General features: G+C 45.8%; 1 protein-coding gene across 4 annotated transcripts in view; it reads right to left on the reverse strand.

Moving 5' to 3' along the window:
- Nucleotides 1–12,425, reverse strand: part of MID2 (midline 2) — a 597,656-nt gene that overhangs the window by 186,305 nt on the left and 398,926 nt on the right. For all 4 annotated transcript variants that reach the window (XM_019521168.1, XM_019521167.1, XM_019521164.1 and 1 more), the window contains 2 exons: nucleotides 1,857–2,005; nucleotides 172–299 (listed from right to left, as the gene is read on the reverse strand). In XM_019521168.1, the coding sequence (XP_019376713.1) occupies nucleotides 172–299; nucleotides 1,857–2,005 (277 nt within the window). The remainder of the gene's footprint in view (nucleotides 1–171; nucleotides 300–1,856; nucleotides 2,006–12,425) is intronic.

Below are 12,425 nucleotides of genomic sequence, written 5' to 3' on the forward strand. Positions count from 1 at the left end.
CATGGACCATCCAAGTAGTTCAGTTGCAAAAGCAGGAAGTAGTTGAAAAGGTAAGGATAATTAACAAGGTGATTATATTAAAATACTTCCCACCTCCTTACACATGCTTATGGAATTAAGGCTTCAAGAAGGTTAGAGAGTAGGTTAGGGATGCAGGATTGGTACACGCACCTGTTAGATAATCCAGACCTTCTAATAGTTTCTTTTCTCTAGAAAAATCTAAAGCAAAGTTTTCAAAGGCATCATTAAAATTGATATCTGGTATCAGAACTTGAGAGGATGCAGTTGCCATGGCGACCCTGAAAGAAATAAGAGAGCATCAATATACATTAGGGTGTGTTTGGACTCCCAGGCAACAGTTACTTTGCTGATTAAAAAGGTGCAAAGTCTTGCAGCATTGTAGCCCACCATGAGGAAAAACAGGCCCTAATATCTAAATTTGATTTCACTAGAGAATCAGAGCAGCAACTCCATGGGGAAGGGATTAGTGGTTTTGTTTGTGTGTTTGCTAGTGAAGTAATCCTTGAATAATCACAACCATACATGCCACAGCCTTGTCTTTTCTTCCAAGGAATGACACATGCTTCTCTTCACACCTAATATTTAGCTGCTGAACAACTTGCCTCCCATTCTATTACTGCAGCCTCAGTTTGGGTGACAGTCTAGACCATGGGCTCTCAGTCCCTGGGCTGGTGCTGGGCTGTGGCAGGTTGGCTGGACGGGAAGTGGTTGCAGACAGGCAAACCATGACTCCCCAGAGCCAGGCAGGGAGGCTGTGGCTCCTTCTGCAGGGCCTGCAGCAGTGCATGGTTTGCCCCCTCCTTGCCCCTCCCACCCCCCGCCCAGGGAATGGGGGTATTCTTACCTGCTGGCTGGAAATTCTGGCCGTGGTCAGCTGCACCTGCTGGGCCACGGTTTGCCAGGCCATGGTTTGCCAGGCTGCAGCATAAAAACTTTGGGAACCCCTGGTCTAGACCTTATGAGATCCACATAGTTGATTGTCATAAGCTTTATTTACATTAGAACAGTTTTGTTAATATGTCCCATTGTTGCAGCTCTGCTGGGGACAGCAAGAAGAGAGGACGGGATGTTGCTATTTTAAGCACTGTCTCGTGTAGGCCAACACTCCTCAGGTCTTGACTGTGTTACATGTTGCTCTCTCTGCAATAGCTCCTGCTGTGATTCGTTGGCACATACCCTACAGAACTCTGACAATTTTGCTTATTCTCTTAGCTATAAGGTCTCCAGCTTGACCCTCAGTCTTTCAGCTAAGGGGGTGGCTCTCACACCACACCCTGGGACAAGAACAGGGCAGAAGCTGAAACTTTAATTATTTAACAAATGAATCCCAAAGCAGAGGCAGCTTTAGTTCATTTATTGATTAATCTGGAACAATTCATTATTCAGGTTGTTTCCAACTCTACAACTGTTTCTCACAGGCATTTTTCAGGCTCTTTTACTCTGGTATTATTTGCTGACTGTATTATGTCACAATGCAGGAAGTTCTGTTTTAAGGCACTTGATACTTAGGAAAAGTAGCCTATAAATCAAGAATTAAAATTAATAAAACTGGGCATTGCCTCCCCACCACATATTCCTGAAGAGCAAGGAAGCAGTGAGTATCATCTCTTTGGTGGTAGTGCTCAGCAAGGATATAAATCTGCATTAGATACTTAGAAAACAGCCAGGGTCGATGGAGAAATCTCCATGGATAAATGAGATTCCAAGGGATAACAGTTCTGTGCTGCTAAGACAACTATTTACTACTGAAGCTCAAAACATTATTTACACCAATTTCCTGCGTGGATTAAACTCCTGCTCAGCACAGACAAGCTAATAATCTCTGGTGAGCCCACCTTTCGGCCACATTTTTGGCGGTCTGCAAGAATCGTGCGTGGTCGTTCTCTTTCAGGATATGTTCTGCTTGATTTATGAGGACTGTTGAGCGCTCCAGACACTGCCGGCAGTTAGCTACCTGCTGGGCCAACTTCCTCAGCTTCATAACCTTGAGGAACAGAGCAGGGGGAAAACAAAATAGTTCAGAAAACAGCACTTGAAGGAGATCTGCAAGGAGCCCTGGGAGCTGGGCTCATTAATCAACTGGCTGAAGCTGCCTTGTCAAGGGACACAAAGTTAACAGAGAGGCTGCCACAATGGTTTGCCCTCTAAGGGGCTTCTGAGTACTTCAAAGGCATTGCTTTAAAACCAAATGAGAAAACATTTATCCAAACTGCATAGGCTTTTAAATGAAAACCAGCAAGAGAAAGGCTCTATGTGGAACCTTCTCTTCCAGGCCTTCCTGGCCAAGCAATAGTAGGGAGGAAGAAAGTTTTAAGTAGCAGCATTTCAAGGTGCACTCTCCATATTACACAAGAGCAGAGAGAGATTCATGCCTATGGGGAAAGTTACCATGGCCATGTAAACAGAAGTGGGAACATGTGCTTTGCAGAGCCTCAAAGGCTTTTGAGGCGCTGCACATGAAAAGGTTTGCCATGCTGCCAAAATCAGATTCTGGGAAATCCCGGTATCTAAAAATAATGTGACAAAAAAAAGCAGGGCAGCGCACGTGGCTGCAGTCTGCCCCACCCAAAACTGGTGCCTGGTTGGCCAGAACCATGCTCCAGCTGCCAGCAAGACTCCATGTGCCCAGATTGCTGTTGCTGCAGCCCTTGAAGGTCCCCAGGTAAGGCTGCTGGAGCCAGCCCAGGCGCTGGTCCTAGCCCCCTCTACCTCACCCACAGCGTGTATGCAAAGGCACTCCCCGGAAACAAGTAGCAGCAGCAGTGCCCCTTCCTCACTGAGCTGCAGCTGGATTGCATGGGCCATTTATAAGAGGCAAAAGTAACAAAAACCTTATCTGTATTATGTCTAAGTTATCACTATTGCCAGCCCCAGATCCCCAGCTGTATTTGGTGGATATCACAGTATGTCCCAGGCAAAGTTAAAACCAGAGGAAATGTGATAATGTTGAGAAACAAGTTTCCAACAATTTAAATTTCTCAGCATAGGAATTGCCTAAGCCTATTTTTATTGGCTGCTTAAGAAAACACAGAATAAACCATAAATAAACTAAAGCATTAATGTTTAAGACTAGGGACAGACATTACACATAGACCAGTTTAAGTAATCAGAAACTGGTTTAAACTTGTAACAGAACAGATGCTCATAAACCAATTTGAAAATGGCTGAAACTGGTTTGAGATAAACCTGGTTAAATGTAGTATCAAACTTAACTAATTTAGCTCAGACCAGTTTATGCAGTGGCTGCCCCAGACCCCTTCCTGGTTTAAGTTAAACCAAACTCCCCCCGCATCCTGGCATGCTGTCTGACTTGGTGTGACTCTCTGCTCCACAGCAGAGCTGGCCCCGCCCCTCTGCTCTCTGGCTGGAGCTCAGCAGAGACTGCAGGCATCTGCCTGGCCTGGTCCCCCCTGCTCTCCCCACTAAGCAGGGATTCCCCTCTCCCTTCTGCCTTACACAGAAACCTCTCAACATTAGCTAGCATGCCACATGCTGGCTATGGTCCATGACGTGGCAGACAGGACAAATGCAGACAGGACTGTGCTGCTTAGGGCTCTTTGGAGTGAATCAACAGGTAGTTGGTAATGTCTCTCCATTCCTTCTTTGAACAAGTTGTTTAGGAAGAGATTGAATTAATGAGAGACCCTTTTGTTTTGCTGACGGGGTGATAAGTGCTCCCTGCTGTCGACCTAAATGCTGTGTAAATCTTGGCTGGCTCTCTTTCTGACCAGTGAGTGGGGAGACCCCTCTCTAATCATATTTTCCTGCCCGGGCCTGACCCCCCCACCCAACTCAGCAATGTGGAAGGGAAGGGAGGGATGCTCTAGTGCCCCCTGGCATCTCGCCTGAGCCACTGCAGGCATGTGCCTGCATTTTTTCAGTCCAGAGGCGATGTCTGTGTGGTTACAAACTGATTTAGGCTAGGCAGATTAGACTAACCTACAAAGATTGACTCAATTCAGGCTCAGGCTTTTTGAATGTCTGTCCCTAGCCTAAGTGGTCCAGTGATATTCTCTCTCCCTCCCTCCCTCAATTCTACAAAACAACAGAACCAGAGTTATTGGCAGTGAGACCTGAAATGAAACCAGCATAAATGGTGAATTTTAAGGGCCAAATCCCAAAGTCTATGCTCAGGGAAAAGCATATTGAAGTTTAAGAAATAGGTCAGGGCTATTCTCAGGTGAATGCCTCCTATGGGGATGAGTAGGCTGGCTGATGCCTTCTATGAAGTCATCATCCTTCCTTACAGCAGAGACAAGTAAAAGTCAAGTTTCTAGATAAAACTAAACTAAAAGTGCCTATTCCCCTCTCCCCCCACACACAATGCACAGTTTCACTGAAAACAGAAACAAGCAACAAAGCTATGTATGTCATTATATAACAAAGAGCAGCACACAACTTAGGGGATGTTTTCTGTTAACCAAACGATGGTGCTGACTGAGGTGAACAGACAAGGCACAGATCCATTTCAGTAGGGTTGCATTAGGGATGAATTTGACCCTGGCTTTTCGGTAAAAATCCAAGCACACAGACACCCATGCACATGCTCACCCACCTACCCTCCAACCTACACCACTCTGGTATCCATTTCCCCATCAATTTCAATTTAGATCAGATTTTAGCTTTCAGTTCTTGCCAGAATCCTTTTTATTAAAAAAAACCAAAACCAATCAGGCAAGTAAAGAATGATGAACAGGGATGTACTTAAGGCTGAGGAAGGCTGAAAAAACAATGAATGGGCTTGGAAAAGTCATAAATGAGACAATCTGAAACTAGAAGTGTGGGTATTTCAATAAGAAATAAGAACCTGGGCTGCAGAGACAAGGTGGTGAGAAGAAGCCCTTATACATGGGAGAACGAGAAACAGGTTCAGAGAGGGCCCTCTTGTTGGCATGTAAGTGCTGGGTAGTTTCCTTGCTATTCAAGGAAACCTCTACACATAATGCACTTGAGATTAAAAAAAACATATTTTAAAGCAATATATGTCATCAATCTGTTCCCTGATGCTTTGCTGGTGACAAAGGATATGCTAGGATTTGATTAGATGCTTTGGGATCTTACCTGGGAAACAGCAAAGATGGTGTACAGAGACAGAGGCTAGGGACAGACATTCAAAAAGCATGAGCCTGAATTGGTTCAATCTTTGCAGGTTAGTCTAACCTGCCTAGGTTGAACCAATTTGCAACTGTAGAGACATTCCCTCTGGACTGAGGAAATGCAGGCACATGTCTGCAGTGGCTCGGGCTAGAAGCTGGGTGGGCACTGGAGCAGCCCTCCCTTCCCTTCTACAGTGCTGAGGGAGGGCATAGCCAGGCCCCAGCAAGATGCTTTGATTAGGGAGGGGTGTAAACCCCGACCCTGCCTGCACCATCACACGCTTTTCCCTGCTCACTGCTCAGGAGGCAGGAGTGTTGCCAGCCCCCAGCCCCGGGCTAGCACTCTGAGGCAAAGTGAGGTATGCAGTGCATGCATCTGTTGATGATACTGACCTTTTCAATCTCCCTCTCCCTGCTTCTTCATACTGTCTGCAACCTGACAGGTGAGGAAGCCAGCAGGGAGCTGACAACAATATCCCATCAAGAAAACAAAAGCTTCTCTCATCAGTTCAAGCTCTTTTTAAACAGCTTTTTCCAAGGAAGGAACAGAGGGACATTTCCAACTGACCTGTTGATTAGCTCCAAAAAGCCCTAAGTGGACATGGTTCTCTCTGCCCGTCCCAGTGAAATTGGAGACAGACACCTCTCAGAATTGGCTAGCATACCACATGCCTGGGGTCCGTGGGGCTAGAGTCCATGCTGTGGGAGATGGGAGGCAAGGATGGGGGATCCCTGCTTGAGCAGCAAACGGTGAGAGGGGGTTGGGCAGGAGGAAGCCAGGCAGATGCTGCTGTGCTTGCAATCTCTGCCAGAGCTCTAGCTAGGGAGCAGAGGGGCAGGGCCAACTCTGTTCTCTGGAGCAGAGAGCACAGCACAGCCCAGCCCAGGGCTGCAAAGCATCTGGGATGCTGTGGGACTCCGGTTTAACTTAAACCTGGAAGGGGTCTGGGACAGACATTGCATAAACCGGTTTGACCCAAATCGATTAAGTCTGATACTACATTCAACTAGGTTTATCTTAAACCAGTTTCAACCATTTTGAGACTAGTTTATATGCACTGAACTTATGCTTGGCTACAGGTTTAAACCAGTTTCTGATCACTTAAACTGGTTTATGTATAATATCTGCCCCTAGCCAGAGAGTGAAATTCAGTACAACACAAACTGTGTTAACCACCAGACTGAAAGCTTTTTTAACCCTGAAATCTCATATCATTTTCAAAGAAGGTTAATAGACATTGCTAATAAACATATACCACAATAGACAACAACCATCCTATGCTCCCTAGTGCAGACACTCCTTAGCATCTATACACACACACATAGACATCTGATGTGAACCACATTACAAACATTTCTTTCATATTTTTACTTGTCATGTGTATGTTTAAAAAAGAAAAAGGTATTTTGCAAGAATAAACCTGGCCATTCAAAAATATGCCCTATGCTTAAGTTCATTAACCACATCTCACACACTGCTTATTTGAAAGGGATCAGAAAAATATATCTTCAATGAAAGAGATGATCTTTTGATGGGAGGTGAGCTATTTCTGGCTGCACCCAGGAAGTTAGAAAAAAATCCAAGGTGGCTCATGTTTTTCTTTAACTTATATATTTTAGATGGGCTTAGATTCACATAACACACACATATATACTACATACAAACATATACACACAGGCACATAAACAGCACACATTCCATTATACATGTTGAGTCCTGATCAAATGCAGCCACATATAGAACGCTTGCATTCTAACTGACATACTTAACTGTATGCCCATGCACATACTCCTATTCTCACAGACTTTCCCCACACAACAACATATGTAAAACCATATACAGGTATACACATGCCTAACAGCACTATTGCACACAGCAGATATGGCCAAGCCCACATCCATTTCTGCCAGTGACTGTTCCCCTCCCAGTTGTGTTTTCATGCCTTGCTAAGATTATTTTTTTTAATTCTCCTTTTCTTTCTTTTCCACTTCACTAGAGAAAAGTGTATTTTGCAGGGCCCCTCAAAGCCCACTTGACAGCAGCTCCCAGAGCTTTTCACTTGTCAGATCCAGGGCCAGAGCCACTGCCCTGGAGCATCTTGTCAGTTTCAAACCCCTGTCCAGAGTTTGGAAATCTGACAAGGAGCAAGAGCAAAGGCCTGTGGAGCTGACAGGGAGAATACTGGAGCTGCTTTCTCAAGGTGTCAACACTGTCAGTGCTTTTACAATTAAATATCTCACTAACCTCCTTCCTGACACTACCCCCATGCTCACCCAACATGAGGCCCGCAAAAAACATTTCATATCGTCTCCAGATTCCTTTGCAGCAACCAGCTCCAGCAGCCCCAGGCACTATCCCAGGTACTTAAAACAGACAAAAACAAGTGAAAATCCAAAAAGACAATAATCTGATTCTGTGAACAGCAAATGCTCCAAACCACATGTCAATTGTACATGGACACCCAACCTAGGCAGGTTAGTCTAACCTGCAAAGATTGAATCAATTCAGACTCCGGCTTTTTGAATGTCTGTCCCCAGCCCCTACATCCCTCATCACAAGCCAAAGGGAAACAAGCGCCTTCAGAAACAATCATCGGTCAACTGATCCTGCCCTGGCAGAGCCTAGAGGGTGCGGAGTTCCAGTGTCACAGCTCCTGCCACCAGCCCTCTTTGCTTGAAATGCAGAAAGCTGTTACCTTGACTCCAAATACAAGATTATCACATGGGGAATAAAGGGAGCTCTTGGATCAGCAACCAATCACCTTTCAACAGATTTCAACAAAAAATTAAAGAAAAGTCCCTGCCTGTATTTTTCACAGAAATTTTCTTTTGTTCTTTTTTCTTGGTTTTTTTTTTCTTGGCAGCAGTTTTAAAGTAATTTTGACCAAAAAAATGCCTTGAGCTCCTCATTTCAATACTCACTAATACTTGCATGGAAACCAAACATTTTTCATGAAAAAAATCTTTTAATCAGAACACCACTGTTCTGTCAAAAACCAGTTAGGACAGCAAATTTGGGGCCAGCTCCATTATTAGTGTCATGCAATGGTTTCTTCAGCAGCACCCTTTTGCTGAAGGATTAGCTTGCCCTGCTTAGCTGCAAGGAGGGACTGGTTTGTTTGTTTTTTACCAGTAGTGGACCCAGGGCTTCCTCACAGGCTGCCATTACAAACGTTCCCTGTGCTACAGTGCTCTATACATGGCATCCTCCTTCTGCTTCTGGCATACTAATCAGCTGCCTGTTTACATCACAGGTCATTCATAAACCACAGTGATAAATGATAGTGAGGCTAGAAGAAAGTACACTGTATCTATTAGTAGCTGAGAACAAAAGATCATTAAGCTCACCAAGGAACTGGTAGAGTAGACTGTTGGCTGATCTAGGAACCATCTGGAAACACATGGATCATATAAGCTCTCAGCTAAAGGAGGAAACATGCACGGTGTAATCTGCACTCCATCAACATCCAATCTCTTCACAATCTCAGATTCAGAGTGCAGTTGGATGTATGAGTTGAGCCCCAAAGCATTTGGAACAATTGTAGGACGCTGCACAACATATGGTGGTTTTAGCAAGACTCTCAGGACTCGGCTTGTAGATACAAGAAAAGACTGGCTCCTCATAAAACACAAGTCTTGCAGGAGCCACTGTTACTATTATGTTTGAGAATCTGGCACTATATACAGTGGAGTAAACAGGTCAATCATCATTCAAATGCCGGCCTGGTGTAGAACATGGTCAAGACTAACTGTCCATAGCAAACTACATACTGATTTAGCTCAGACCAATTTATGCAATGTCTGTCCAGACCCCTTTCTGGTTTAAGATAAACCAGACTTCCCAGTTGAGTTTGATACTACATTCAAACAGGTTTATCTCAAACCAGTTTCAGCCATTTTCAAACTAGTTTATGTGCACTGAACGTCTGTTCTGTTACAGGTTTAAACCAGATTCTGATCACTTAAACCAGTTTATCTGTAATGTCTGTCCCTAGCCCTGGAGGGGAACTCTTCCCCTCCTTCTCCCCACCATCATTTGGTTCATACTATGTCACACAGGTGTGAACCAACACTTGCCAGCACCAGACATAAACTTATATCAGAATCACTTAACGGGTCTGTCGTTCACTGTCAGCTCCAAGGAAGAGAGATGAGGGTTTGCTCTTCCACTGCTTGCCCCAGGGGCAGGCAATTAGTTTTGCCAGAGGGCCACTTCGGGAGTTTTAGTGAGCTGTCACAGGCCAGGTCAACACTTCCACCCCCACCCTCCCTGCCACAGCTCACCAAAACTCCCTAAATGGCCCCTTCACATGGTGGGGCAGCTGGAATGGGGCTGTGGGCAGGTGGGGAGCAGCATCCAGGAGCAGGATAGGTGGGCGAGACTGGGGGAAAGAAGGAGGGGGAAGAGTCCCCTGCCAGAACTGCACAGTGCCCTCCTCCCCACACTGTGGTGGTGGTGGTGGGGAGAACGGGAGCTGCTCTGCCCTAGCTACAGTCCTCTGGTGCCAAAGCAGGGACGAATTAACCTTTTCCCTGCCCCCTTAGCTTTAACGGGGCCATGCCAGGATGGCTGTGGTCCCTCCTGCTGGCACAGAGAAGGAAGGGGGGAATAAACCCCTTCCATGCTTGTGCTCCCTGGGGTACCCTAACAGAGGCTGCTGCCCCACCCCTCACTGCTCCAGCGGCAGGGGTGGGGACATGGCCAGATGCTGTCCCAGCATGGCCTCATTAAGGGGAAGTGGCTGGGGGAGGGGGTTAATTCCTCCTTCTGTCACTTCTGACCCCAGGGACTGCAGCTGGGGTCTGCTAACCCTGACTGCTGCCTCCACTGCTCACCCGCAGACAAGCACACCCTGACTGCGGGGGGGGGAGGGGGCAGGGGGAAGGAGGAAAGAATTAACCCCCTCCCTGCCCATTTTGCCTTAACGGGGCCATACTGGGACATGTCTGGCCACATCCCTGCTTCTTCTTGGGTTAGAGAACAGAGGGGCAGGGCCAGCCCTGCTTTCTGGAGCCAAGAGCACAGCACAGCCCAGCCCAGCGCTGCAGAGCATGCTGGGATGCTGGAAGACTCTGGTTTAACTTAAACCAGGAAGGGGTCTGGGACACAAGTTGCATAAACCAATTTGACCCAAATCAGTTAAGTCTGATACTACATTCAACCAGGTTTATCTTAAGACAGTTTTGGCCATTTTGAAACTGGTTTATGTACACTGAATGTATGCTCTGTTACAATTTTAAATCTGTTTCTGATCACTTAAACCAGTTTTTTTCTGATCACTTAAACTAGTTTATGTGTAACCCTAGCCCCAGATTACAGGTTTCCGATGTTTATTGGTGTTTGGGGTAAGTGAGTAATGAATGCTAGTGTGGGCTGATTATTTAATTTGTTCTGGTGCCAATCTGTAATATGCACCTTCATTCATCATTATGGGAAACAGTCAAAGCTGGTGCTGACTGAGAAATGCAGTCTCCTTTTGGTTAACAGCAGGGCTGAAAAAACTTCAAATGGCTATTTGTACAAGGAAGCGACTCTCCTGCTGGGACATCCTGGGCTGATGGATGGTTCATTTTATGTCCACACTCAGAATGATTATCAGAAGGAGAATAAGAAAATGAAGGAAAAGGCCTTTTGGTTGGGGCTGGCCACCCCAGGGGCTGCATTAGTGTGAGCCATGAGCCCCCAGGTGGCCGCTCTTTGCGGGCAGCTCCCCTCCCCGCACTCCAATCACTGTATCTTGCAGGCAGGCAGCACCCCAAAGTAATATACACATTGGAGGGTCCCACACCTCAGCACCATGGCCACAGGCTCTTCTGCTGCACTGGGTTGTGGGTTCCTTGAGAGCTGCAGGCTGTACTGTCCCATGCTGTGGGGCATGGACAGGCAGTGAAAGCCAGAGGCAGAGAGAGGAAGCCCAAAGCCCCAGTTGTTGCTGCAGCAGGAGCTACAGGGAAACAGCAGCTGAGCAGGAGCCTGGATGCTGCAGTTTAACCCTTTGGCTCTTAGGCCTTCAGTTGGACAACCTTGCACTAGGCAGATAAGTCAACAAAAGCTCTCACAGTAACCCATAGCTGCAACAAAAGCCAGCTTGCAAAACAAGCATATTCCAAGCACCTAGGAGCCAAAAGGTTGCTTTTTAAGTGGAGATCTCATTCATATGAATTGGGATCAGGAAGGCAGGTGGAGTTTGAGCAGGAGTAACCCACACAAAACCAGAACAAGATCTAGAGAATTCTGGCTTTATCACAGTTAAGTTCCATTTGAAATCTAGTCACAGTACTGGTGTTGAAATCCAACTGAAAAAAAAGCAAAACAAGGCCAGGCATCAAAGTCACTGCTGTAAAAGGGTAGAGTAGTTTTAGCACTGAATATGACAGTGAGTGATGCTTTGGGAATTTGGCTCTGCAGTGTCATGGACTGCTTGCTTGACATTCCCACCTCTCTGGACTTCTCCTTTTCAGACTGGGGTCCACTCCTCTCTAGGCTGCTGGATGCCATTGATATCAAGGTATTTGATGCAGTGATATAGCCCATCCCATTTAATTTGTACATTTACCAGACTGAGAGAAAAAACACCCTAGACAAATGGACAAATAAACAGTAATTTACCAAAAATCAACTATTTCTTGAATTGCAGGTTTTAATGATTTACAAATCTTCAGCACATTACACTCCGAACTGAGTGCTTCATGTCTCTCTGTCCTAAACTGGTGAGGAGACAATATGCCAGTGTCATCAGTGCATACGTCCCAACTCTTGCTCAAGGTTGACATAAAATTATTTCTGACATTCTAGAGGGAGACAGATTTATTTTTTCTTGGTGATTTCAATGCCAGAGTTGGAAGGGACTCCAACCTCTGAAACAGAACCATTGGCAAGAAACGAGTAGAAAAGACAAACTCCAATGGCATCCTCCTCTTGATGTGCAGAACATGGACTTACCATCTCCAACACCCTGTTTCACCAGAAAAATAGGTATAAGACATCATGGCAACACCCATGATCTAACCATTGACGCCTGATGGACTATGTCATCATCTGTGCCCAGGATTGCAAGGATGTCCACATCATCCCAGCTCTACTAGGAGCTGATGATTTCTGGAATGGTCACCAACTCATCCGCTTGGTTATTTCATTCAAACTGGCTCCAGATGATAGCTGCAGCAGAAACAATGCTGATGGAAGATCAGTGCTGAAGGACTCAATGATCCAAGCAAGTAAGACCTCTTCCACAAGTGCCTCAATGAAAAAATGGTGAATTCCAATTAACAGCAATAGAAGAATGTCAGCAGCATGTGAGGTGCCCT

This window comes from Gavialis gangeticus, unplaced genomic scaffold (genome assembly GCF_001723915.1).
Source record: "Gavialis gangeticus isolate Ggan-Ray unplaced genomic scaffold, GavGan_comp1, whole genome shotgun sequence".
In the NCBI taxonomy this organism is placed as follows: domain Eukaryota; kingdom Metazoa; phylum Chordata; order Crocodylia; family Gavialidae; genus Gavialis; species Gavialis gangeticus.